This window comes from Silurus aristotelis (genome assembly GCF_946808225.1).
Source record: "Silurus aristotelis genome assembly, chromosome: 17".
Classification (NCBI taxonomy): Eukaryota; Metazoa; Chordata; class Actinopteri; order Siluriformes; family Siluridae; genus Silurus; species Silurus aristotelis.
In genome coordinates, this window is record NC_139590.1 from 8,833,835 (window position 1) to 8,860,151 (window position 26,317).

Here is a 26,317-nt window from a genome sequence, read left to right on the forward strand (position 1 = left end):
ACCTGTGTGGGATCCTCAAGCGGAAGGTGGGGAAGCGACATGTGTCTAACATCCTGCAGATCCGTGATGTCATTATGGAAGAGTCTCCCAGCAACAACCTGTGCAGCTCTGGTGAATTCCATGCCCAGGAGGATTAAGGTAGTGCATGATATCAATGGTGCTCATGCTAAATATTCACACTTTGGACACAGTTTTGACATGTTCACTTTGTGTGTACTCACTTTTGTTGGCAGCTATTTAGACCATAATGGCTGTATGTTGAGTTATTTTCAGAGGAGAGTAAATCTGTACTGCTATACAAGCTGCACATTGACCAAAATATATCCAAGTTTCATTACTATAGTATTGTACCTTGAGAAGATTGAAAATGGATGCGCTAATATGTACTTACTTTGAGAGATACTATATGTGCACACACAATTTTATATATAAAATATATATATTAAATATGCTGATACTGGGTTGGGGTACTGGGTTGAGGTACTGGGTTGGGGTACTGGGTTGGTTGCTACAAACCATGTTTCTGAATTTCAGTGCTTCTGGGGTGGTACTTTGGCCTATTTAAAATATTGGCCTGATGTTTACACGCCCAGTAAACACACAAATGATTAAACATCCTATTAAATGCTTTACGTCTCTACTTAATGTTTAGCTCTAATTATTATCATTTTATTGTTAACCAAAAAATAATAATAAAAAGCCCATTTATGAGCTGTTCATTCATCAGTGTGAATTAAAAAAAAAAAGAACGTTGTAGATGAAGTGAGTAAAGCTTTCGCTTTCCTCTGGCTGCACTCAGGCCTCCACGGGCACTAAACCCTGACACGTTTATTCTCTCATTATTCTGTCTAATACGAGCAGTAAAGTAATGCCTTGTTCGGTGTGACACACTGCTTTAATGCAGATGCTTCGACACCTGCTGCTGTTCGTAAAGGATCAAACTTTTTTTTTTTTTAAAGGGAAACGGAGACAGAGTGCATTTATTAAAGTAGCCGATTACGATCGATACATGGATGCACATACAGGTATCGTGTGAGAAACATGTGTGTCCCTGACATGCAGCTAACGAGCGCTTGCCGAATGTTAAACACATATGCACATCCCTGTGTGTGTGTGTTTGTGTGCGTGCACACGCATGCATGTGTGATCAGTCAGCTCAGCTCTCTCCCCCTGCAGTGTGATTAATGAAAGCAGCTGTGGGAACCATGCTGTGAAACACAAGAACCTGCTCCTGTGTCTCTCTCTCACACACACAGACACACACACACACTCATCACTTGCTCATTAGTAGAAGAGTAGCAAGGGAAGATTAAGAGAGTAGGAAGAAAAGCACACACACACACACACACACACACACACACACACACACACACACACACACACACACACACACACACACACACACACACACACACACCAGTGACTGGACTGAATTTTGTCCCCCTTTGTGACAAAATTTCAATAACCAGCTTTGAAATGCAGTCGATACGCATCACCGGCAGCCTCGAGACCCTTTCACACACACACTACAGTTAATCTGGACAGGGTTAAGGGTCAAGCCATTTCAAATACTAAGCAATATTTCTTTTTAATGCAAGTAAGAGTTTTCATTATTGACCTTTACCTCAGTAAGCACAGTTAGGCTCCACATACACAATGAGGGGAAATAAATACTTTAGCTTTTCTGATTTCATATAGTGCATACATACACCTCTAATTTAGACACTGCTTGTTGCATGTATACTCACTTAATAATGTTTTATATATATATATATATATATATATATATATATATATATATATATATATATATATATATATATATATATATATATATATATATATACACACACACACATACATACATATATATATACCTCATCTAAAAAGAAAAGAAAAAAAAAAGACAAAAATATAGATCTAATTGCAAAATAACATTTAAGTAGAAATTGTACTTGGTGTTGTTATAAAAGGGACGTTGGGAATTTCACACAATTTCAAGTGCAATTATGGTAAAGGAGCTTGCTGGCGTTTTAAGGACCGGCGCTGTTTAAATAACAAAAAGCTGTAGAGCACCAGCAGTATCAAAAAGTTGTGAATGGTGTAAATGGTGCTATTCAAAAAAAGTGTGTTCCTCCAATTTTATTTGTTAGACCAATAGCAAGCATAAAAGAAAATCAGCGTGAAATTCGTCCAGTCGTTCGAGGTGTTCTCAAGAGCATAAAACCATCACTGGAAGACGACGAGAGATCAGGAAAACCTTCGATGAGCCTAATCCCCAAAAATGGCGAAATCGCTCGGCAACTCGTGCTTGATGATCGTCAGAGAACAATCCACGTGATCTCACTTCCGCACACACCCTACTGGCCAGATTTGGCTCCTGCAGACTTCGCCCTCTTCCCGAAAATGAAGATTCGGCAAAAAGCTTGCCGTTTTGACACCACTGTGGAGATCCGGCACGAATAGCAGATGTTGCTTGACAGGACACATTCCAGAAGTGGCTGGAACGCTGGGAGCACCGTATTTCTGTGCAAGTAGATCATTTTGAAGGTGATCATGTGTAAACGTAGAAAGAGTAATTTTTTTGCAAACAGAGCTAGTCTCAAAGCTTTTTGATACCACCGCTGATAATGTGGACAATGTCGATGGTAGAACAGTCCCTAAGACCTTGGACCACTGATCAGAAGGTCATGAGTTCAAATCCCAGCCCCACTAAGCTTCCAATTTTGGGTCTTGTTAGGGAATTGTTAGGTCGCTCTGGATAATGATGCCTGGCAAATGCCATAAATATAAATTACAACACCTTTCAAGTCTATTCTATATTCGACCCAGTGTACTAGTCAGTGCTGCACCGTCACTGTGCTATATTGTTCGTTTGTATTGTTTTGTGGCCTTAACATTGATTGCACATCCGATGTAGTCCTTTATGAGAGTCTACTCAAGGCAATGGCAAATTGATTTCTTATTCCCAAATTGATTGTCCCTCAACAATACATTCAAAAGCAGAGAAATCACTTACCTTATACTCAGCTCCCTGAATACACTACAAAACAAAGCCCTCAACAGAGTTTCTTCTGTCAGCAGGTTTTAAAACTTACAATCCCACCAACATATAAACCAACCCAAACCAAAAACACGAATAAAAATGGAGATTTGGGCAATAAGCAACATTTAAAAAGTAAACTTGCTTGGTATCTAAGCAGATAATTAGAGCGAACAGAATACCTCTCAATTGTTAAAAATATTAGTGACCACAAGCTATTCTTTCGTAACACTCACGGTGGCGTACTGTGTGTTTACATCAACAGGGAATAGTGTAAGGACTCTGCCCTCGTTTCACCTGTTGCTCACCATTGGTGGAGTTTATGGTTGTGAAATGTAGATCTTTTCATTTACCCCGTATTCGGAGTGTATATTCCACCTAGCGATAATGCCAAGGGGGCACTCTGTAAATTCTACGGAAGCATTAACGAATTGCAGAACACACCCTGACGGACTGTTTATTGTTGCTGGAAATTTCAATCATGCAAATCTCAGGACTGCGTTTCCTAAATTTTACCAGAATGTGGACTTTGCAACCAGATGGGAAAACATGCTGGATGTTGTTTACACAAACATCCCAGACCACATCTCTGTTATGCTGAACCCAGCAAACAGACCACTCAACAGGCGTTCAAAACCAGGTGAGAACCTGGCCAGCAGGGGTCATCTCTGCTCTTCAGGACTGCTTTAAATGCACTGACAGGGACATGTTTCTAGAACAACTTCTATGCCCGGTTTGAGGTGCAGAACAACGTGGCAGCAAGGAAGAGCACCTCTCCTCCTAACCACCAGGTGCTCTGTCTCACCACAGCTGAAGCTAGGTAAACTATATGCAGAGTTAACTCTCAAAAGTCTGCTGGTCCAGACAACATTCCTGGCAGAGCGCTCAGGGAATGTACAGAATAGCTAGCAGATGTCTTCACTGACATCTTCAACCTCTCCTCATGTAATCGCCAAGCTGCCAACTCACAATGCTCATAACCCTCTTTGCTCCAGGGGCGCCAAATCATGGCCGACCCAGCGCTCTGACCCCAGCTTCTGAGAAAGCTACAGGATATGCGAAAAACAAATTTCAGTGGGCTGTAATGTATATGTGACAAATAAAGGCTATTTTTCTTCCCTGAGCAGTGCCGTTGGTCCCACGTTCCACAAGACTATGACCATCGTGCCTTTTACAGACTCCTGCTTCAATGACTATCATCCCATCGCACTCGCACCCATTGTAATAAAGCGCTTCAAGAGGCTCGTCATGAGGCACGTCAAGACCCTGCTACCCCCCTCACTGGACCCAATGTAGTTTGGGTATTGTCAAATCTGTTCCACGGACGACGCCATTGCCAAGACCCTTCATCTGGCCCTCACCCACCTGGACAATTAGGAAACATATGCACAAATGCTGTTCATCAATATGCACGATCATCCCTCAGGACCTGATTAAGAAGCTGAGCCCACTGGGCCTAAAAATCTCCCTCTGCAACTGGATCCTGGACTTCCTGACTGGGAGACCTCAGTCAGTTCGGATCATGAACAGCATCTCCAGCACCACCACACTGAGCACTGGGGCCACTCAGGGCTGTGTGCTGAGTCCACTGCTGTTCACTCTGCTGACTCACGACTGTGTAGCAAATGCACAGCTCGAACCACTTCAAGTTCGCCGATGACATGACCATGGTGAGAGCAAGAACGACGACTCAGCATACAGAGAGGAGCCTGTCTCTGAATGTTGACAAAACTAAAGAGATAGTTGTTGACTTTAGGAGATCACAGAGCAGCCAATCTCCCCTGACCTTTGATGCATCCTCTGTGGAGCTCGTCAAGAGCACCAAATTCCTTCACCTGGTCACTCAACAGCAGCTCCATCCCCAAGAAAGCCCAGCAGTGCCTCTACCTCCTGAGAAGGCTGAGGAAAGCCCATCTCCATTCATGACCACATTCTACAGAGGGACTTTCGAGAGCATCCTGGGAAACTGCATCACTGTCTGGTTTGGGAACTGCACCGTCTCAATCGTGAGACCCTACAGAGAATAGTGAGGACGGCCGAGATCAATGGAGTCTCTCTCCCCTATATCTCGGACATTTACACCACACGCTGCATCCGCAAAGCTAATTGTGGATGACCTCACACACCCCCCACACACACACTACAGCCTTAACCCTAACCCTAACCCATCCCCTAACCCTAACCCATCAGGAAAGAAGTTCCGAAGCATTCAAAACTAGAACTAAAACTCTCACTCACACACACACACACTTAACTGTGTGCTACTGAGCTTTCACACATCTAGTAGATTGCTGCTGTTGCTGTTTTGCACAACATTGTGTTTTCATTATATTTACAAGTACACACTTGTTTACAGTTCTCTTTTTCACATTGTACTGTATAAGACATTATACAGTAGGTTTACTGGCAGCACTGTTTTGTGTATCTGTCCTGCACTTGTCTTGCGTTGTCTGTTTGCAACGTCTTTTGTCTACACCAGGTTGCAACACGGTGCACTTTATTTGGCGAAGACAAATTACTTTAGTCCTTAGCTCTGTGTTTGGTTATGTAGCACTATGTTGACTAGTCTGGCTATTGAGAGACCCACCCACAAACCAAACATGGCTCCCTCAAGAGAACAGAGTGTGCAGTCACAGTAGTCCGATTGAGGTTGAGGCGGTGGGACACTTTCTCCTTTAATGGGAAACCTTTCACAACGTAAGAAATCTATTTACATTTTTTTTTTTTATGTTCTTAGCTCCTCCCACAATTTGGCAGCTAATCGGAAGCTGAGCAGATGCAAGGGTGCGTGTGCAAGTGATTCATCTCTGAGCTGCACATGCACAGAAACCAATTACCTCCCGGCCTGCGCCTCAGTGAACCACTATATACGCCGACTTCTTATTCACTATACCTCTCATTTACTTTTATGTATTTTTACTTATTTATCTTCACCTAAAATGTTCTTTTATAATTGTACATAATTACTGTAACTTTTTTGACCTGCAAGGCACGCTACAATTTTGGTCACTGTTCCTTAATATAGACTTTTGGCTCCATTCTGTCGAAGGGATCTAAATAAAATCATCTCAGAGATCTCAAAGTAATGTGCATAGATGGTTGGATATGATGATGATATGATGATAGAATAGCCAGAATAGAATAGCCTTTATTTGTCACATATACATTACAGCACAGTGAAATGTTGTTCTTCGCATATCCCAGCTTGCTTGGAAGCTGGGGTCAGAGTGCAGGGTCGGCCATGATACGGCGCCCCTGGAGCACACAGAGGGTTAAGGGCCTTGCTCAAGGGCCAAGAGTGGCAGCTTGGCAATACCGGGGCTTGAACCCCCGACCTTCCGATCAGTAATCCAGCGCCTAAACCACTGGAGCCACCACTCCCCTTATGGATATGTATATAGGTGCTAGTCCTTTTAAAGAGTTGGTACAATTGTGCCATCAACAAAAGTCTCTAGTACTAGTTATTGTTGTCATCTAGTGTTAATTTAAGTCATTTTAGGTAGCAATTGGAACAGTGTTTATGAATTTCTTCACTGAAAAAATAGATAACATTAGAAAAACAATTGTGTCAGTTCAACCTCTGACAGCATCTCCCGACACAATCGTACTTACAACCCCACAACTACACTGTTTTACATGTATAGGACAGGAAGAGCTGTATGATGCTATTATGAAAGCTAAATCAACATGTCAGTTAGATCCAATTCCCACTAAACTACTGAAGGAAGTGTTATATACAGCTGGTGAGCCTCTTCTCAATATTATTAACTCCTCACTATCGTTAGGTCACGTCCCTAAATCCCTCAAGTTAGCAGTTATTAAGCCCCTCATTAAAAAACCTAATCTGGATCCAAACACGCTATCGAATTACAGACCAATTTCAAATCTCCCATTTATGTCTAAGATTTTAGAAAAGATTGTCGCTGCCCAGTTATGTAACCACTTGCAAGAGAACAATATCTTTGAAGAGTTTCAGTCAGGTTTTAGGCCCCATCATAGCACAGAAACTGCTCTAGTTAAAATCACTAATGACCTGTTTTTAGCTTCAGACCAAGGCTACATCTCCCTATTAGTTTTACTAGATCTTAGTGCTGCGTTCGACACTATAGATCATGATCTTCTCCTCGATCGCTTACAGAATTACATCGGTATTCAGGGACAGGCATTAAGCTGGTTTAAATCCTACCTGTCCAATCGTTACCATTTCGTAGATTTAAATGGAGAGCTATCCAGGATAATGCTAGTAAATTATGGCGTGCCACAAGGGTCAGTTCTAGGACCCCTGCTTTTCACAATATACATGCTTCCATTAGGAAATATTATTAGAAGGCATGGAATTAGCTTCCATTGTTATGCTGATGATACCCAGCTATATATTTCATCCAAACCAGGCGATACAGCTCAATTAGCTCGCATAACTGAGTGTGTTGAAGAAATAAGAGATTGGATGACCCATAACTTTCTGCTATTAAATTCTGATAAAACGGAGATTTTGCTCATCGGCCCAAAAAATAGTACACAGAAGCTCCAGCATCTCAGCCTGCATTTGGACGGTTGTTCTGTAACTACTAGTTCAACGGTAAAAGACCTGGGAGTTATTTTAGACAGCAACTTATCTTTTAAAAATCACATCACTCAAGTTACAAAAACAGCCTTCTTTCACCTTAGAAATATTTCTAAGCTAAGAAATATGTTATCTATATCTGATGCAGAGAAGCTCGTCCATGCGTTTATGACCTCTAGAATAGACTACTGTAATGCATTACTAGGTGGATGTCCTGCATCATTAATAAACAAGCTTCAGTTAGTTCAGAATGCGGCAGCAAGAGTTCTTACTAGGTCAAGAAAACACGATCATATAACCCCAATCTTATCGTCCCTACATTGGCTTCCTATTAAGTTTCGAATAGACTTTAAACTACTGCTACTCACTTATAAAGCACTAAATGGTTTGGCTCCAATGTATCTATCCAGTCTCTTAACACGCTACAATCCGCCACGCTCCCTGAGATCTCAAAACTCTGGGCTTCTAGTAGTTCCTAGAATAGCAAAGTCCACTAAAGGTGGTAGAGCATTTTCACATTTAGCTCCTAAACTCTGGAATAGTCTTCCTGACAGTGTTCGGGGTTCAGATACACTCTCCCAGTTTAAGTGTAGATTAAAAACATATCTTTTTAGCAAAGCCTACACATAACACACATCACACACATCACATCACAACCTTGTGCTCCAGAATATATGATTACATGCACATTATCAACTTGTGCTGTTAATATCATGAACAGCAGCTACGCTAATTCCTCTCCACTGCTTCTCTTTCTCTCCCCATCCCGAGGCATCCTGAGGTTTGGCCAGCTCCAGTCACGTCCCACCTCGTGAAGATTATGGACCTATGGATGATCATGGAGAAGTAGATGCCGAGTGTTTAAAGGCCCTGGCATGGAGAAGCTGATGCTGGATCTATGATGATCACAAATTGTTCTGTATTGTTGAAAGATTTATGACCAAACTCTTGATGTCACCCATATGAGGATGGGTTCCCCTTTGAGTCTGGTTCCTCTCAAGGTTTCTTCCTCATATCATCCAAGGGAGTTTTTCCTTGCCACTGTCGCCACGGCTGCTCATCAGGGACAAACGCACACCATTCACCTTCACTGTTGTTTTCTGTAAAGCTGCTTTGAGACAATGTCTGTTGTGAAAAGCGCTATACAAATAAACTTGACTTGACTTGACTTGAGTGTTTAATTTTACTGTGTATTGTAAAAAACTGTATATGGATGAAATTACAATAAAAGTCCTCTGAGCAAGATTTCACAAAATACTATCGGACTAAACCAGAAATTCGCTTGAAAAGAGTTGCAGGACAACCGGAAAGCAGCAGGGACAATACTGGCAAAAGGAACACGAAGTTTAAGGTTTCTAAACCCTTAAACCCTAAAGGAGCAGGAAATGACAAAGAAAGCAAAAAAGTTAAAATTATATGGAAATAAATAATAAAGTTCATCATGTTTGCAGAAAGAACTGCAAACATAAGTGCCTTTCAACTAGGATGCCGGAAATCATTAGGAGAGCTTGAACTGACTAAAACTGAAACCTTTCCAGGAAACATAAGGACATGTTTAGCATTTATCATACAATAGTCTGATTGGGAAAGAAACGAAACTGGAAGCAATGAAAGATTTTTCAAAATTGTCAACCGAACGAGGCGGCCTGGGGTGCATCGTGTCAGAAAACTCCTGCATCCTTCAAGAATACAACATACAGAAAAGATTAAGGTGATCAGCAAGTGTTTGAAAAACAAAACGCCACCAGGATTGGGAACGGGACTTTCGCAGCAAGTGTGAAATGTGTGTCCCAGTGAAACATCTTCCCGAGTCTGAGCTGGTATTCTGCTCAGCACAAACATTACTATTAAAGCATCTGTAAATTATGTTAATATTAAACTTTCAATTACTCAACATGTAGGAAATGTTTTAATGAATTGCTATCAACATGATAAATGATCTAACCAGCTGTTAATATGACAACTTCCTTCAAATATATGAGGACTCGGGTTGCCCGTGGCTGAGTAAAAAAATTGTTTAATACAAGAAAGTTTTTTTTTCCCCTCCAGCAAGACCCCCATTCGTTCAAGCAATTAACCAGGCAGCGGCGTTAAGCGCTGACTCGTGCAGATACAGGTCAAGAGCTTCAGTTAATGTTCACATCACACATCAGGAGAATTGTAAGATGTAGGACAGAAAACTAATGATATACCATAGGGGAAAATGTTACACTTGTAAAGCTTTTCATAAAGACTAGACTATACAAAAAAAAAAAAGGTTTGGGACACATGCCCATATGTGCTTTTTGAACATCTCATTCCACATTTAGTCCCAATTCGGGGAAGCTGTTCCACTAGATTATAGAGATTTGTGCTCATTTAGCCACATGGATGTTAGTAAAGTCAGATACTGAAAGTTTCTACACACATTTTATTCCAAAATTCCATACTTTTCCAGACTCAACTATGCAGACAAAGATTCTTAAGACCAGATTTCACAACTGAAACATTGATTTTAAATTCCTACTATAACGTGTTTAACATTATGATTTCTGATGTATGTCAGAATCTCTGATCTTTTCTGTGTGTTTAGTCGCCCGGGCCAGGGGGCGCTGTACTGCCACAACAACTGCTGCCTCACAACGTAACAACCAATCACAGCTGTGCGGATCCATTCGAATGCTGATCTTGTGGCAGCGCGCATTTTGCATATAGTGTTGTTTCTTATATCAAGTATTTTGGACTAATTCTTAATTTTAGAAGAAAAAAAAAAAAACACTAATCCTGAACTGGAAATCACTCAAATCGAATACCACGCTTTTCTTCGTTTTCCAAAAAGCGTAGGAACCCTGTTTTGATGTAGGGTGAGCAATCACGTAGATGCTCCGCTTCATCCCAAAAGGTGTTTAGTAGGATTGAGGTCAGAACTCTAGAGTAGGCCACTCAAGATCTTCCACTCTAAACCATATCTTAATGGAGCTCGATTTGTGCTCAGGGGCAATGTGATGCTGGAACAGGATCAGGTCTCCTAGTTCAAGTGAAGGGAAAATGTAATGCTACTGCATCCACAGACATCTTATATAGTTGCGTGCCTCTGACTTCGGTGGTAACAGTTTGGAGAGGAACAATATAAACGGATAGAAATGTCAACTGTCCCAATACTTTTGGCCAAATAGAAACAGAATAGAGTAAGTAAGTAAGTAAGTAAGTAAGTAAGTAAGTAAGTAAATAAATAAATAAATAAATAAACCATTCTCTTATGGAGGCTGCTTGCGAACAGAATCATTTTAAGCTTCACCCCGGTATCAAGCACCCCGAAGGCCTGAGGGGCATCCAGCATAAGTGAGGTCTGAGTGAGAGGATGATCTTTCCAATCTGTCCTGCTCGCCTGTTAACGCGTTAAGCCTCTGCACGACACGACACGACACGCCGCGGCACGGCCCTGGCCTCTCTGCCCGCTAGCTACCGTAATAAACCCCTGCGTCGTGTTCAGACGTGGAGAAGGACAAACACCGCGTGCCACCCCCTCCGTTTTATTCGTCCGTTTTTAATAGATGTATGCAGAGGACTCGGTTTGTGTGCTCGCTGTGCGGCCAAGCATGAAATAGTGTCAAAAGGAGGAACAACGTATCAGATGCAATACATTCATTAAATCTATGGAGAACGGCTATTTATTGCTTTAGTGTTTAATTTAGCTGAACAAACAGTAACACACACACACACACACACACATCTATGCATGTGCAAACAGTGCACACACTGCAAAATTAACCAAATTAGCCTCATCAGGACAGGGCTTCTCTTTCAATCAAAAGTAATGAGATGTTAGGGACGCAAACATGCACGTATACACACACACACACACACGTGTACACACATATATATATATATATATATATATATATATATTTTTTTTTTTTTTATATATATACATACCTATATATATTTTTTTTACTTTTTACAAAATTTTGCATCTTTAGAAGGCATCTTTTTGTAACACAGGCCCAACACACGTAAAAAAAAAAAAAAAAAAAAAAAGGACATATCAATCGCTTTTTTATAACGTAGACAAGGACGCAGTGTGAAGTGTGTGGTGTTCGTAACCTACTGACGACTTGCAGGATCTATGAGAAAGAAAGGAAAGGAAAGCAAAGCAAAGCAAAGCAAAGCAAAGGAAAGGAAAGGAAAGGAAAGGAAAGGAAAGGAAAGGAAAGGAAAGGAAGCAAAGTGCTGGAATTTGAGCTACTGCTGATGTGTGAGAAAAGTCGATCTTAGTCTCACACACACACACACACACACACACCTTCTACGCATCATTTCCTCTCAAGCTGTTCTCAGTCTGGCCCTGACCGCAAACACCAACCTGCAGCTCTCTCCAACATGTGCACATCTCTCTTCTAACCCACTGCTGGGGAAGCATTTGGAGTGTTTTTTTAATCAGCTGCTGCTCCGATGAGGCTCCAACAGAGAGAAACCCAGAGAAGTGTTGCCTTCGGTTCTTTTCAAGGTTCCTTCCCAGTGTCATCTCTGGGTTGTTCATTAGGTTTCTAAGGACATTTGGTGTAGTGTGAAAGCTAGTTTGGGGCCTTGAACGGTCCAACCAACTAATCCGTAGTAATAAATGGTGATCAAGGACTTGCTTCACCTGCACTATAGTGTAGACCACATTGTGTGTAGAAACTACTGTCATTCAATGAAATATAAACACCCAGCTTATCATGTAAGATCCTGTTTTAAGGTTGCCAGGTTGTTATACACCTATCAGGCATAACATTATAAGCGGTAAAGAAAATAACACTGATTATCTCCTCATCATGGCACCTATTAGTGGGTGGGATTTATTAGTCAGCAAGAACATTGTGTCCTCAAAGTTGGTGTGTTAGAAGCGGGAAAAATGGGTGAGCGTAAGGATTTGAGGGAGTTTGACGAGGGCCAAATTGTGACAGCTAGATGACTGGGTCAGAGCCCATCTCCAAAACTGCAGCTCTTGTGGTGTGTTCCCAGTCTGCAGTGGTCAGTATCGATCAAAAGTGCTCCAAGGAAGGAACAGTGATGAACCGATGACAGGGTCCTGTGGGGCCGAGGCTCATTGATACACTTTGGAAAGCGTTTCAAAACGGCGTCGACTGAAAACACTGTCAGTTTCCGAACAAAAAAACATTAGTGTGGACAAGGCCTTAGTCTACCCAGTGAGAAGACACACTTCATGCTGTCTGAAGAAACATGGGTTAGGCTTCACCCTTTCCTTTAGGTAGCATCAAGGAGATGAGGGTGTGTGTGTGTGTGTGTGTGTGTGTGTGTGTGTGTGTGTGTGTGTGTGTGTGTGTGACCACTGATCCATTGACAAATTCTTCTAACTTCTGAGCTCCGCTCTTAAACAGTTAAGTGTTCAATGCAACATCAAAGGCTTCGCTCCTTCCTCAATCATTAAAGCAGAGTCGTTTACTTTTAAGGCTTTATCATAGAGCTTTCCTCCCTGCATTAGCAGCGTGTACTGCGGATGCTGCAGGCTTTGCACTTTTCTCCCTCTTTGCCTAACTACTTACTGCCAATTCGGTATGGGTGTGAACGTGTCCCCGCGTGTGTGCGGGGCACAGATGTTGCAGCTGTAGTAGATCTCCGAGTTATCAGCGTGGCATATGGCGACACTGAATGAAAGATGGGTGCTGTCAGGGAAAAAGAGAGAGCGAACGAGAGCAAAAAAAAAACAGAGAGAATAACCACACGTCGAGGTGAAAAGAAAGAACGAGGTGAAAAGCAGCCATAAAATGGAGATCGATGGCAGAGAAAGAAAAAAATAAAACACAGGCACGAGACAAAGAAGAGTCAATTCTAATATGAAGAAGAAGAAAAAAAAGAGGAAGAGTTTAGGTCTATTTTTCTGCCTTTTTCTCCCTCAGCGTGTAATGACATACGGCGCGGCACCTTTAAAGGCAACTTTCTCCTCATTAAATACCTACAGTTTGGCTCACACACGTGCACACACGCCTTATTACTCCCATGGTGGAGATGTTCAGTCCACACAGTGAGCTACATGATGATGCCACCACTAAGCTACTGGCATCCTCTTGGATCAGCAGGACACATGATAAGGATGAAGACGCTTCCAAAATCTGGCCACATTTGTCTTGTCTGTAAAACATACAAATTTTTTTCTTCACTTTTTATAAACTAAAACTTTATAGAATAGAAAAGCCTTTATTCAGAGCACAGGGTCAGAGATGATACAGCGCCCCTGGAGGACAGAGGGTTAAAGAGTGGCAACTTGGCGATCCAATCAGTAACCCAGCGCCTTAACCACTGAGCTACCACTCATTATGGACATCCCATTTCATTTAGTTCCCATTTGCTCTTATAATGACCTCCATTCTTCTGGGAAGATGTTCCACTGGATTTTGGATATCTTCACGGAGCTGACTTTGTCAAATCCAAATGAATTGAACTGAATGGAATTATTGGCATGCTGGAACAGGTTTGGGTCTCCTAGTTCAAGTGAAGGGAATATTCAATGCGACCGCATCCAAATACATTTTATACAATTGTGCACCTCCAACTTTGTGGGAAAGAAACACATACGACTGGAAGAGTCGGGTGTCCCAATACTTTTGTCTATAAAGTGTAAGAGAGAGTAGTAGTTGCTGCTCATCATCAGAACCGATGCACAAAACCATAAAGCTCAAAAACAATGTGATGTACATCAAATGTAAAAATCTAAAAGAAAGCATAATTCAAAAAGAGAAAAAGTACAATTATTACAATTCCTGAAAGTTCACAGAGTTCCTGAAATACCTTTCCAAACTTATTTACCTCCTCTTCCTAAAACATTCCTTCAGAACCATAATGCCAGGTCTCACAGACTCCCTTCGCTAAATATCCACATGGTAACATCCACACAACATACAGCCCTATGTGCGTCCTTTCGTTTATTAAAAACAAAAACAAAAAAAAACACCACCCTTCAGGACTGTCTCGTTTGTACTAATGAGAAGTCTAGCGATGGCTGCTATACACGACCCTAGACAGCTCTTTAAACCACTGAAAAGCTGTCTTCCAGCACCGGACAATAAAAACTAAATAAGAACGGAAGGATCGAAGCGTCTCTGATCCGACCGTAAATAATCCAGGCGCATTGTTGCCTTTAATAACCCTAATAAAACTGAGGTGTCTCTGCAACACAGCCAATCACCATCCAGCCCGTCCCAATTAGCGTATGCTCAGGATGCCCTCTCGTAGCCCTCAGACTCTGTCAAGATGACTGCTCCTGACCGGTTACCGTGACAGTAATGTCATCTACATAAGCTGTCCGAGGAGAGATCTTTTCTCCAGATGGATATGTGGCAGCAGAGAAGTTTTAAGACGTATTAATTACCATAAGCACCTGCTTAGACAACAGCGACATCATGATGGTTACTGCTGTGTGATGCTGGAAATCAACTCCTCATGCTGAGTGTTATGCTCAAAAACCTATTTCAACATCTATAATGCGGAGGGTGAGGGGAGGTGAAGTTTGATGTAAAACCTGAAATAGAAACAAATGTGCAGGGAGTCCCTGACTTATGATGGAGATGCCTTCCAATCACCCCATCAGAACTGGAAAAATAGCGTAATTTCCATTCATTTAAATTTTATTTTAGTAATTTAATATATGCCAATTTAATCAATTACTCAATTTAATTAATATAATAGTGTACTGCAATAATTAGATTTATTGTACATATACACTGGCGATCAAAATTGGAGAACAACAATGACTGTAGCATGGAAAAAGATTACAACAAAATTTTCTGAAGGTTACAACAGTCAGCAATTAGTAGGAAGTGTACAGGCCTCTGCTCTGAATGACTTCAGCACATCTGCGGCCACAGGACAGCACTAGTCTCTCACTAGTGTCTGGTGTGATTTTGGTCCACTCTTCTTCCAGTCTCCTTCACAGATCGGTGACTGTAGTGGGTTTCTTGGCCATAAGTTTGTCACCAAGGATTTTCCAGAGGTTCTCTATTGGGTTGAGATCAGGACTCTGGGCAGGCCATGTGATTATTTCAATGTTTTCAGTTTTAAGGAACTGCTTTACCCGTTTTGCTGTGTGACATGGAGCGTTGTCCTGCATGAACACTGCGGGCTGATTGGGTGATGAACGCAGGGAAGGAACCATATGTTGTTGAAGAAGGTTCTGATAAACATTTGCATTGCCTCTGCCATGTAGCTGTATAAGAGGCCCAACTCCTGCTGCAGAAAACATGCCCCAAACCATGACACTTCCTCCTCCACTTTCCACTGACTTCTTTACACACTTTGGGTTCAGTCTTTCTCCAGTTTGTCTCCAGACATAATGTTTCCCATCGGACCCAAATAAATTAAACTTGCTTTCATCACTGAAGTGAACTTTGGACCAGTTCTCCTCTGTCCACACAACATGCTTAGTCTAGCCTTTTGATTCTTTCTGCTAATGAGAGGTTTGGTCAAATGCAGAGTGGGCTTTCAGTCCAAATGCTCTTAAACATCGAAACACTGTATGATGAGACAGATCCTTACCCTGTTCAGCGCTGAACTGGTGAGCAATTCCAGCTGGAGTGTGGAAACGATTGCCCATTGAGATCCTCCGCAGTATCCTGTCCTCTCTTGTATTTGTCTTCCGTGGACGACCAGCCTTCTTGGTGGACTTGAATGAGTTTGTGATGTTGTAAAGATTCAATATTCTTGAAATCACAGATTTGGAACGACCAACTTGTCTTGCTATGGCTGATAGGGTCATCCCTTTGGCCTTCATCTGGACAACCTGCTGCCATAGGCTTTCAGTCACTTTAGAACGGCCCACCATCTTGCAGAGTCAGTGAAACTGGAAGCTAAGCTGCCGGTTAAATAGGGGTTGACAAATAATCAAGGAAATTAGCACCAGGTACCAGATTAACACCAATAACTGGGAGGTATCGGAAAGTGTTCTCTAATTTTGATCAGTGTGTTTTCTGCAAAATAATGTTTTTTTTAAATGCCTTAGTTATTTTGTGTAAAAAAATTTTTTAATTAAAAATATGATTTTAGATATTTTTTAAACAAGTGGGCATTTGATTTAAAAATTGTTAAATGTTAAATTGTTAAAATGTAAACTGTTGTCCACAAATGCTAATAATAATAAACTGCATTAAGACAAAAGAAAAAAGAAAAAAACTACAATCAATTTTGTGTTTTGCATTTCTTCCCTCTGACCGTACCGAAATTGAACCGAATCGTGAATTTTGTGTACTGTTACACCCCTAGCATGTGGAAGCGGGTGCATTTAAAACAAAATAATAATAATTATTATTATTATTATTTTAACAAATAAATAACTAAAAACAAATATGAATAAATAAATAAAATTATCCTTTTTTTTTATTTATTTATTTTTTTACAATTGTGTCATCGTAACTCAGCGACTGCCTGTATTGTGTACAAAGAAAAACATGACGCAAAGTCAAAGTTACACTATATGGACAAAAGAATTGGGACACCTGACTGTTAAAGCCATATACACTGTGGTTCTTCCCCAAACTGTTGCCACAAAGTTGGAGGCAGTTGTGGGTCTCCCTAGTGTCAAATGACAGTGCCCCTGTGTCCAAAGCCAGCTCCATGAAGAGATAGATGCATGGGGTGGAGTAGAAGATCTTCAGAGCTCTGCAGCAGGCCTTTGGGAAGAATTGGAACGTGGAGGGCTTTTTAAACTTCTGTACATAGTGTCATTGTTGATTATTAGCACAATATTTGTCTTTGTCAGTTAATTAACTGATTTAGTCACACAGTCGTGGCTTGTTCATTTATCAACCCCAAGCCTTGCTGTGGTTGTGCACGGCATTTCAGAAATATGGTTAATTAGGAATCTTGTTCTGATTCCCGGTGGTTACAACGTACAAAGTCAAATGACGTGAAAAGAGCTGCGGTGCTGTTGTGTTGAGATGGCAGTACAAGGCTATTTTTATTCAACGTCGTCATTCGGAAATGCGATGTCTGGAAAACCGGTGAGCGCGGCGAAGACAGGACAGTGAGACTTTCCGTGTCAAAACAGAAGTCAGATTTGAGACGAACTCGCTCTTATTCCTTCTCTCAAACGTTCCCGAACTATTTCACAGAAACTAAAGCCGGCGCATTAACCACCAACGCTGCTCAAATAAACGCGCACTCACTCACTCCAGAAAAAAAGGAGGGAGCTGAGGGCATGTTTTCGTTCCCTGTGACGTAAACAGACCCGGTTTGGAAAGACTTAAAACGAGCCCTCATTCTTCTTCCCTTCTTCCCTCCCCCAGCTTTCCCTCGTCTTCCACATCCAGAAAGAAAGAAAAATGTGGGGAAGCCTTCTTGTGTGTGCCTGCAGGCTTCATTAGGCCGGCTTGAAACAGCCAACTCTGTGGAGCGTGCGTTAAACATTAATCACTGCATAGCATTAGGGCATGTAACCTACTGGAGGAAGGAGAAGAAGAGGGAGAGTGTGGCACACACTCGAAATTCAACCTGAACTTTTCCTGCACAAGAAGGAGCATTAACGCAGCAGAGCTTTCTGTGCATGATCAAAAGCACGTCTCTAGAAAGTACAGCAGTGTGTGTGTGTGTGTGTGTGTGTGTGTGTGTGTGTGTGTGTGGGTTGTGTTTTAAGTATAAATGATAACCATCATAATCTTCAAAGGATATCTGACAAGCCGTTAAGTAGAATAAGCTCTCGTTGATGATAATGTTAGTTTAAGGACGGCTGAAATGTCTCAAATCGGTCACATTGAGATAATAGAGAAAATGCGCAATTAAATAGGGAAATGACGGTGAGAATGCATTTCAGTGACAGCAAAAATTCTCAGTTTTAGGAAAATTAATAGCGGAGAGTTGATGAAAGTATTGGCGAACCCGACTCCCAAAACTGTTACTACAAAGTTGGAGGCACACAATTGTATAGAATTGCCTTTGGATGTGCTGGAGTTTTTCATTCACTTGAACTAGAAGGCCCAAACCTGCTCCATGAAGATCTGCTTTACATGGGTTAGAGAGGAAGATCTTGAGTGGCCTGCTCTGGAGATCTGACCTCAAACCTACTGAACAGATTTGGGATGAATTGAAGCAAGTCCGTTTCTAGCCTTTTTGGCACCCTAGGCAAGATTCCTATTGATCCCCCCCCCCCCCCCCCCAATACCATACAAATCAATCGCAACCTTCTATAAAGAAAAAAAAAAAGTTAAATGGATTGATTAATAATGCTTGTCAAACTGCCAGAATTATAGTATTTATAGTATGTAAACACAGTGTATATTCAAGTTTAGTTTAAAAAAATATATATAATAATCGTTTATGTCACATACATATAGAACAGTGAAATTATTTTCTCCACATATCCCAGCTTGCCTGGGAGCTGGGGTCAAAAACGCAGGGTCAGCCATAATACCGCAGGGTCAGCGTTTGGAGCATAGAGAGTTCAAGGGCCCAAGAGTGGCAGCTTGGAAGATCCGGGGCTTGAAGAAGCGACCTTTTCCGATCAGTAACCCAACACCTTAACCACTGAGCTACCACTCCCCCTACAGTTGATAATTTAAATGGTCATGGTCAAGGCAGGGGGCGCTATTTTTTAGGATAATGTTGGTTAAAATACCCAGATTTACTGCAATTTCTGTTGAAATTTTCACACAGCACACCAACTGTAGGACTATTAAAGCCAGTGCCCTACATGCACATTCCTCCATTACCAAACACCATTTCTTGAATCCTGAACACAGATTATTCAAGTCAAGTTATTGTGCAACAAATTTATACTAACAATTCGAGGTCAAAAAGTATTTTTTGCATGCGTCATCTTATGACCAAACAAAATGTTTGTATTGTTATGTTTATATTTTATACAGTTTAAATAAATTTCCCCTCATTTTAAACTAATTCCCATAAATTCCTGGTAACTTTCCAACTTGAAATCTTTCCAACATTCCCCAGATAAAGCTCCAAAATTTTACTGGAAATTTCCCATCCCTTCGCCAGCTAGGAAGACTTGTTGTTGTATACCTAGCATGAGTTCTAGCACACAGAGCGAAAACAATAAAAGAGATTTGTATTCATTCATTATTTTACTTGTATTTAATTAGTTATTTAAAAAAAAAAGCTTCTCAGAAATAGAAAGGTAGATATAGAATAGATATGAAATTGCTATACATCAGCACAAAAAAAACCCGAACCACAGTCGGCAGATCCTCTCCCATTCGAATACGTGGCATGATAATCTAGCAGCAGATAATAGTCCATCAGCCAATCACAGCAGTCTTTACCTCACAGAAGAGTGTCAGCTTGTCGTCAGGTAGCAGCCCGTTGGCCTCATCCAGCAGGAAATCCCGCCTTATAAACTTCTTGAAGCCCCAGTCTTTGCCTTGCACGAATCTGTAGGCCCGCTGACTCTCTGCAAACGCATCACATTAGCAAGGTCAGCCGTTTAAGCTTTAAACTGCATGAAAAACTGAGCAATATATAAAGCCGAAGAGCAACTCTGAGCTCCGCTTTGGTAAAATAGCATCGTTTAACAAAGTCAGATTTCCGCCTTGATGTCAGGTTCAAAATGGACACACTGGAGCTCCTGAAGATTTAGTAAGTCAGGAAGAGAAATGAAAGCGCATTTGTTACAGATAAGAAAAAAATATGTAAAGCCATAAATGAGATAAACTTGATTCAAGAGAATAAGTGTATACTAGGGGTGTGTGAGAGACATTGTCTACGATAATATCGTAATTGTGGTTTTAATGAGGTGCGATTTGACATTGAGTATATCGCAAACCCCCCGTTACGTGATGAAGTCTAGTAGGTTAGACTCATTTACAATGCGTTCTTGATTCAGTCCTTTAGAATGCATTCAGAATGATCACAAGATATGGGAGCAGAAAAGTTTTTTTTCTTAAAAAATCAGCATGATTACAAATGAGATACTGATGTTATACAAAAAGCTACAGCACTGTTTTGTGTCTCTGAGCAACGTGGTGTTTCGTTCCTGAATGAATCGCCCATCTAAACGATTCGGTTCAATGATTCGCAATGACTCCCTTATTAACAGTGGCTTACTGGCCACTGTAATAATTTCAATTTACAGTATCTTCTCTTTTTTTTTTATAATCTCTATTCTCAGTATTCAACGTTTTATGTTTAAAATATCAAAATTACATATGCATTTGTAACTGCAGGTTAAAGCAGGACGTCTTTCTGAGCCGCGTAAGTAAATGCATCTAAATGCCACTTTAGATGCAGCTTCTGTTTCCTCTGCATTGCAAAGATACATTTTCTTGATTGCTTGGAAACAGCCAAAATGTCTTCTCATTCTAGATGAGTGATTAAATGTAAGGCTAAAAAAATTGCTTTGTATAAGTAAAAAATGCCCATAAAAGACCAAAATGATTGTAACTTTACTGGAAAAGGGTAACCTCAGAGTAATTCACTGTGACGTGACCACCGGACAGAATAGGGAAAATATCAACCATATTCAGTTTGTGCTGTCTACGGTGGTCCTTAAGCTATCAGCACAATAACACACAGCAAAATATTGTATAATTATCGTTATATGATTTTATTTTTTAATATCGTACACCCCTAGTGTATACACGTTTACTCAATAATATGCATTAACTGCTCATGCAAATAATATCTTCATGTTTCTCCCCCCCCATTTGGCTTAAGACCAAATGCTGTCTGCCCTGTTCTGCATACCTGAGCTCAGAGATGCCCCTGACTGGTTCATGTCACTGGGATTAACGGAAGCAACAAAAAGCGAACAATTTTCTGCTGATATATAAAGTCTCTCAGATACCAAAAACCAGGCCATTCGTTTAGAGTGGGATCATCCGACAGCAAGTTTGCTACAAATGTATATTTTGAATTTGTGAATTTTTCCCTAGATGTCCAATAAGAGAACAGTAAAAAAATTGGGCCTCCATTGTCAATCATGATAAAACGACCAATCAGGCGCCTCAGTGAGCGGAAGAAACACTATATACGTCAATGTGAAGTGCTTCTAGTACCCATCTTTTACATATCGCATCCGTTCATTGCTCTGTGAGAAGATTTTTTTTTTTTTTTTATGATGTTCATACCTCACCAAAGCAAGGGGTCGTACACCGTAAATACCGCAATACATCTAGAGCTATAAAGCGAATATCGGCACCTCGGAGTGTCGTATCATTTCTCGGTATCATTTCTCACTTTGACGCCCTTTACTCCACTGTTCATCTCTCAATTATATTATTAGCAGCCGTTTGATCTGATTGCTCCTTTCACATGTCGCACACATGCATGTATATCTGGCTGGAGATATTGTAAAATCCTCGGCTCGCGCACGCGATTGACATTCACGGCGTGCGATTTAAAGCAAAAAGCCTGCGCGCCGTGCAAACAGCCAATCAGGGTCAGACCCCTGCAGTGGCTGTCCTTGGATTCGAGTTGCTACGCAATCCCGTAATTTAGACATCATGCTTTTGTAACAAGAACGCCACGATTTATTTGATGGACAGAGAATCAAATCGTCAACCCTCAATTTTTCAGCAACACCGCAAAGCTTGCTGTAGGCAGATGGGGTGAACTATGGGCAGTGGATTGAATGTATGAGAGACACAGAGAATCTAAGACGAAGAGACAGAGAGCACGAAATGAAATGCTGAAATGGCGAGAGCTCCAGACGGGCTGCTAGACGGTTTGCTAGAAACCGAGCTCGTCCGAAAGTGAAGGCAGGGGGAATTTACAGTTACGCCCAGAGCGGGAAACACGGCTGGTCTCGCTGGACGCAGGCTTCTCCCCAGACACGTCAGCAGGGTACGCTCTCGCAAATCCGTGGATCGTAAAAATAAATTCGATAAATCAATCTGAGCTTGTGCGCAGGAGGCTGGGCCTCGACAGCACAGGAAACGGCATCCGAGGTGCAAATTGAGAGCAGAAGCTGGCTGCCTGAGCGTGCGCTTTCATAAAAAGACGCTCATTAAAAACCGAGATGATTTAAGAATCTGGGTTGGCTTGGGGTTAAAAAAAAAAAAAAAGTTGACGCTGCTTAGCGGGAAAACGACGCCTAATTCAACGTGTCGTAGACCTGGAAAAACTTCCGATTTGATTGGCAGATCACAGAAGAAATTGTTTTCTTTAACAATGCTGACTGGCGATTATTTATCCCCCTATACGTGTGTTGCACCGATTGAGAAAATCTTCCTCAAAACCTTGCTCTAGTTCCTTTATCAGCTTTCTCTCGCGTTTATCTTCTCCCTTGCCCTAATAATGGAGGACATGCGGCGTGTTGTAAATGCCGGCGGTCTGAGTGACACCGATCCGCTCCGCTGGGGAGGATAAGTGAAAAGGTGAGACAGACAGGCAGTCACTAGCTGACTGGCATTTGGAATATGGGGTTCTGTGCAATTCGCTGCAAGCGATTCGGCAGCCGACCAACAACGTTCTAGCAGAGGGAAGTCGAGGTGACAAGTCACCGATCAAGGTCAGGCCCAAAGGTTGTCTGACAAAGCATCACAGATTGCAGACGAACTGAGAATCAGGACCAGAGAGCCGCTCTGTGACATGGCCAATCTGGAGTAACGAGAAAGAATGAGTCACGAACAAGAAATCTAAGCACGTGTCCATCTAAAAAAAAATAATTTTTGGAAAGACATGCTGGATGAACTTTCTTGCAACAGATGCTGTCAAAGAACTAAACAGAACGAACAACTCGAAAGTGATTGACTTGCACCGGCATGTGAGTGTAGTGGGGCATTAATCAGCAGGAGCTCCGAGTGTGCCTTATACTTATTATTCCTCAAAGACTTTCACAACAGCCACAGCCATAACCAGCTACAGAAGACAGTGATATCTGGACCTCTGTAATTTTGTAGTCCAAGTCTAATTGTTCAATTCAGCACTGGAACAATGCAGTCTGGAGAACGTAGTGGCTGCCTGCTATATAGATATAGATATATAGATCGTTTCTGCAGGTTTCAGGTGTAAGACTATTTACGACCAATAACAATGAAATTTAAGATCTATATCACAAAACCAACACAACTAAACCTGTTCCCGCACAAAGTGAGCTTCATGGCTCATCAAGACTTCTCAAGTGTCCTGCACAGAGACCTCAACTTAACCCCACTAAACTTCTTTAGAATAAACTGAAATGTTGACCGCAGACCAGGCCAACATCCTCATGCCACCATCAGTACTGTCCTCGTTAAATCTTGTGACTGAATGAACACAAATCTCCATATATGTGCTCTAAATCCTACCTTCCCAGAAGAATGGAGGTTTTAACAGAAAAGAGAGGTCTTTTACTCCATATTAATGGGCACGGTTTAAGACAATGATGTTCACCAAGCCAATGTGGTGAGCTGTTCAGATGTCCACATACATTTGGCCAAAACAAATGCAGCTTAGAAACGACTTCTGGCTGGTTGCTGTATTAGCAGTCGCAGGGTGGAGTGGGTGGAGAAGAGTGACAGGAGTGATTTGTGATAGTAGGGTATCTGCAAGAGTAAAAGGGAAAGTTTATAGGACTGTGGTGAGACCTGCGATGTTGTATGGTTTAGAGACAGTGGCATTGAGTAAAAGACAGGAGATGGAGCTGGAGGTAGCAGAGCTAAAGATGTTGAGGTTTTCGTTGGGAGTGACGAGGATGGACAGGATTAGAAATGAGTTTATTAGAGGGACAGCGCATGTAGGACGTTTTAGGGGACACGGTGAGAGAGGCGAGATTGAGATGGTTTTGACATGTGCAGAGGAGGGACATGGGGTACATCAGTAGGAGAAGGCTGAGGATGGAGCCACCAGGAAGGAGGAAAAGAGGAAGACCAAGGAGGAGGTAGAGGATGAGGAGAACGGGTGGGGTGGGGGCTGCTGTGGCGACCCCTAATGGGAGCAGCCGAAAGAAGAAGAAGAATGAAACACTTGTACATGTGTAAATGTCATTGTATTGTGCAACTCATTATTAACATACTGCATGCCAAATAACGATTATAACTAATGTATTGATGCTGAGTGACGTCATGTGGGCGCTAACCAACAAAACAGGCAAAATTTGAAAACTTGATAAAAAAAGATGTGGAATTACATGGCTAGGATTTGAACTCGCAACATTAGGATCCATAAGTCCATTGCTTTAACCAATAAGCTACTGCTTCCCATTAGATACATATGATGTATTGAAACGCTCGTCCTAATGAGAAGAACTGCTTTACAAAGATAACCAAATGCGCCGGGTGACGACTTTTTTTTTTTCCCGTGCACCACTCTAAATCAGGAAATGTCAAATTCAAGGTAACGTCTCGTGTATTAAAGTCATAACATCATTTTAAACAATTTGTGTAACTCATTCGGACTGAACCTGGTCGTTCGAAGCTGCTTTACTATGTGTGAAATTCGACAGCAAGTCAAGTCTTCATAAAAACCATGCAAAAACTTTTCAAAATTGATTTCAGATGTTTACAGCAGCATAAATCAGGATTTAAGAGAGAGAGAGAGAGAGAGAGAGAGAGAGAGAGAGAGAGAGAGAGAGAGAGAGAGAGAGAGAGAGAGAGAGAGAGAGAAAGAAAGAAACAAGTATAGATGTGGAAGGTGCTCTGTGGTAAAACATTCATAATCAGCTTCCATCTCTGGGCTTTGTGGGCCGACAGTCCATTGAACCGGAACAGGGTTATAGAGAGGGGGACCTCTCAAATGTCAAAGGTCGCATGCACAATTTGAAAGGTCGACGGGTCAAAAGGGCTTAAATAATAAATAATAATAATAAATAAAGGCCTGCTGTACATGTGAGAGAAATATAGAGTAAGTGCATATGAGGCAATAAGTCGAGCCTGAATCCAGTCCCTTTTCATTAGAATCCCGATCGGCAACAAGACACGAGTACGGAGAGAGAGAGGGGGAGAGAGAGAGAGAGAGAGATCATTATAATATACTGGCAAAGCAAAAGAAACACTATCTCATCTTCATTCAACAGCCGGCACTGTAGTGAAGTGTCAGCACAAACGCTTGTGGATATCGACGTCCTCTCAGGAGACGTCAATACGATCTTATACAATAAACATTCGCCGATAATTCCGACTCTATAAACCGAGAGTAAATCTCCGTATTGGCCGAGCGTTCGATGCGACGAGGCGCAAATATAGTCGTGCAATTGTTAGAGCCTTGACAGGGCCGGCAGTGAAGAAAAGCTGGATAACAATAACATCTGCACTCTGTCCTGGTCTTCTGATTAGAAAACCTTGATTTACAGTCAGGGCGTTTAGAAAAGAGACGGATGGATTTCTTTTGAAATCACGTCTGGAGCTGCATAGGGCTTAACGTCAAAGTTTGCGATTCATTGAAAAGTAATCAATTGATCAGCTTCCTATTAATGAACCGAACTGTTAATCATTTGCGTTAAGTGTCTTTCCAATAACATGCAGCAAAACAGATCTGTGAGAAGGATCTTGTTAACGTCGTGTGGGCCGAGTCTAGGAGTGGGTGAGAATCGGAGGGAGCGTGGTGCAGTGCGGGGTGAGACGAGTGCCAGCACATAGAGGACTTGACGGTCCGATTGCATCTCTGCAGGCAAGCAGGAGTGCAGTGTTGAGATGATGAGCAACTGAACAAGCACTCAAATGGTATTTGTGGACTGAAACAGATAAATACACCTGATATAGTGAAGGAGAAATCGACAGATTAGTAATGGAAGAAGAAAAGGACAGTTGATTGTCCAAGGTTACATGCAGTGATTGAAGGATAACTTTCTCTCTATCTAAAGCAGGGGTTTC

At 41.6% G+C, this 26,317-nt stretch overlaps 1 protein-coding gene across 4 annotated transcripts in view; it reads right to left on the reverse strand.

Moving 5' to 3' along the window:
• Window positions 1-26,317, reverse strand: part of spop (speckle type BTB/POZ protein) — a 105,131-nt gene that overhangs the window by 19,840 nt on the left and 58,974 nt on the right. For all 4 annotated transcript variants that reach the window (XM_083567406.1, XM_083567404.1, XM_083567405.1 and 1 more), the window contains one exon: window positions 19,853-19,980. In XM_083567406.1, the coding sequence (XP_083423532.1) occupies window positions 19,853-19,980 (128 nt within the window). The remainder of the gene's footprint in view (window positions 1-19,852; window positions 19,981-26,317) is intronic.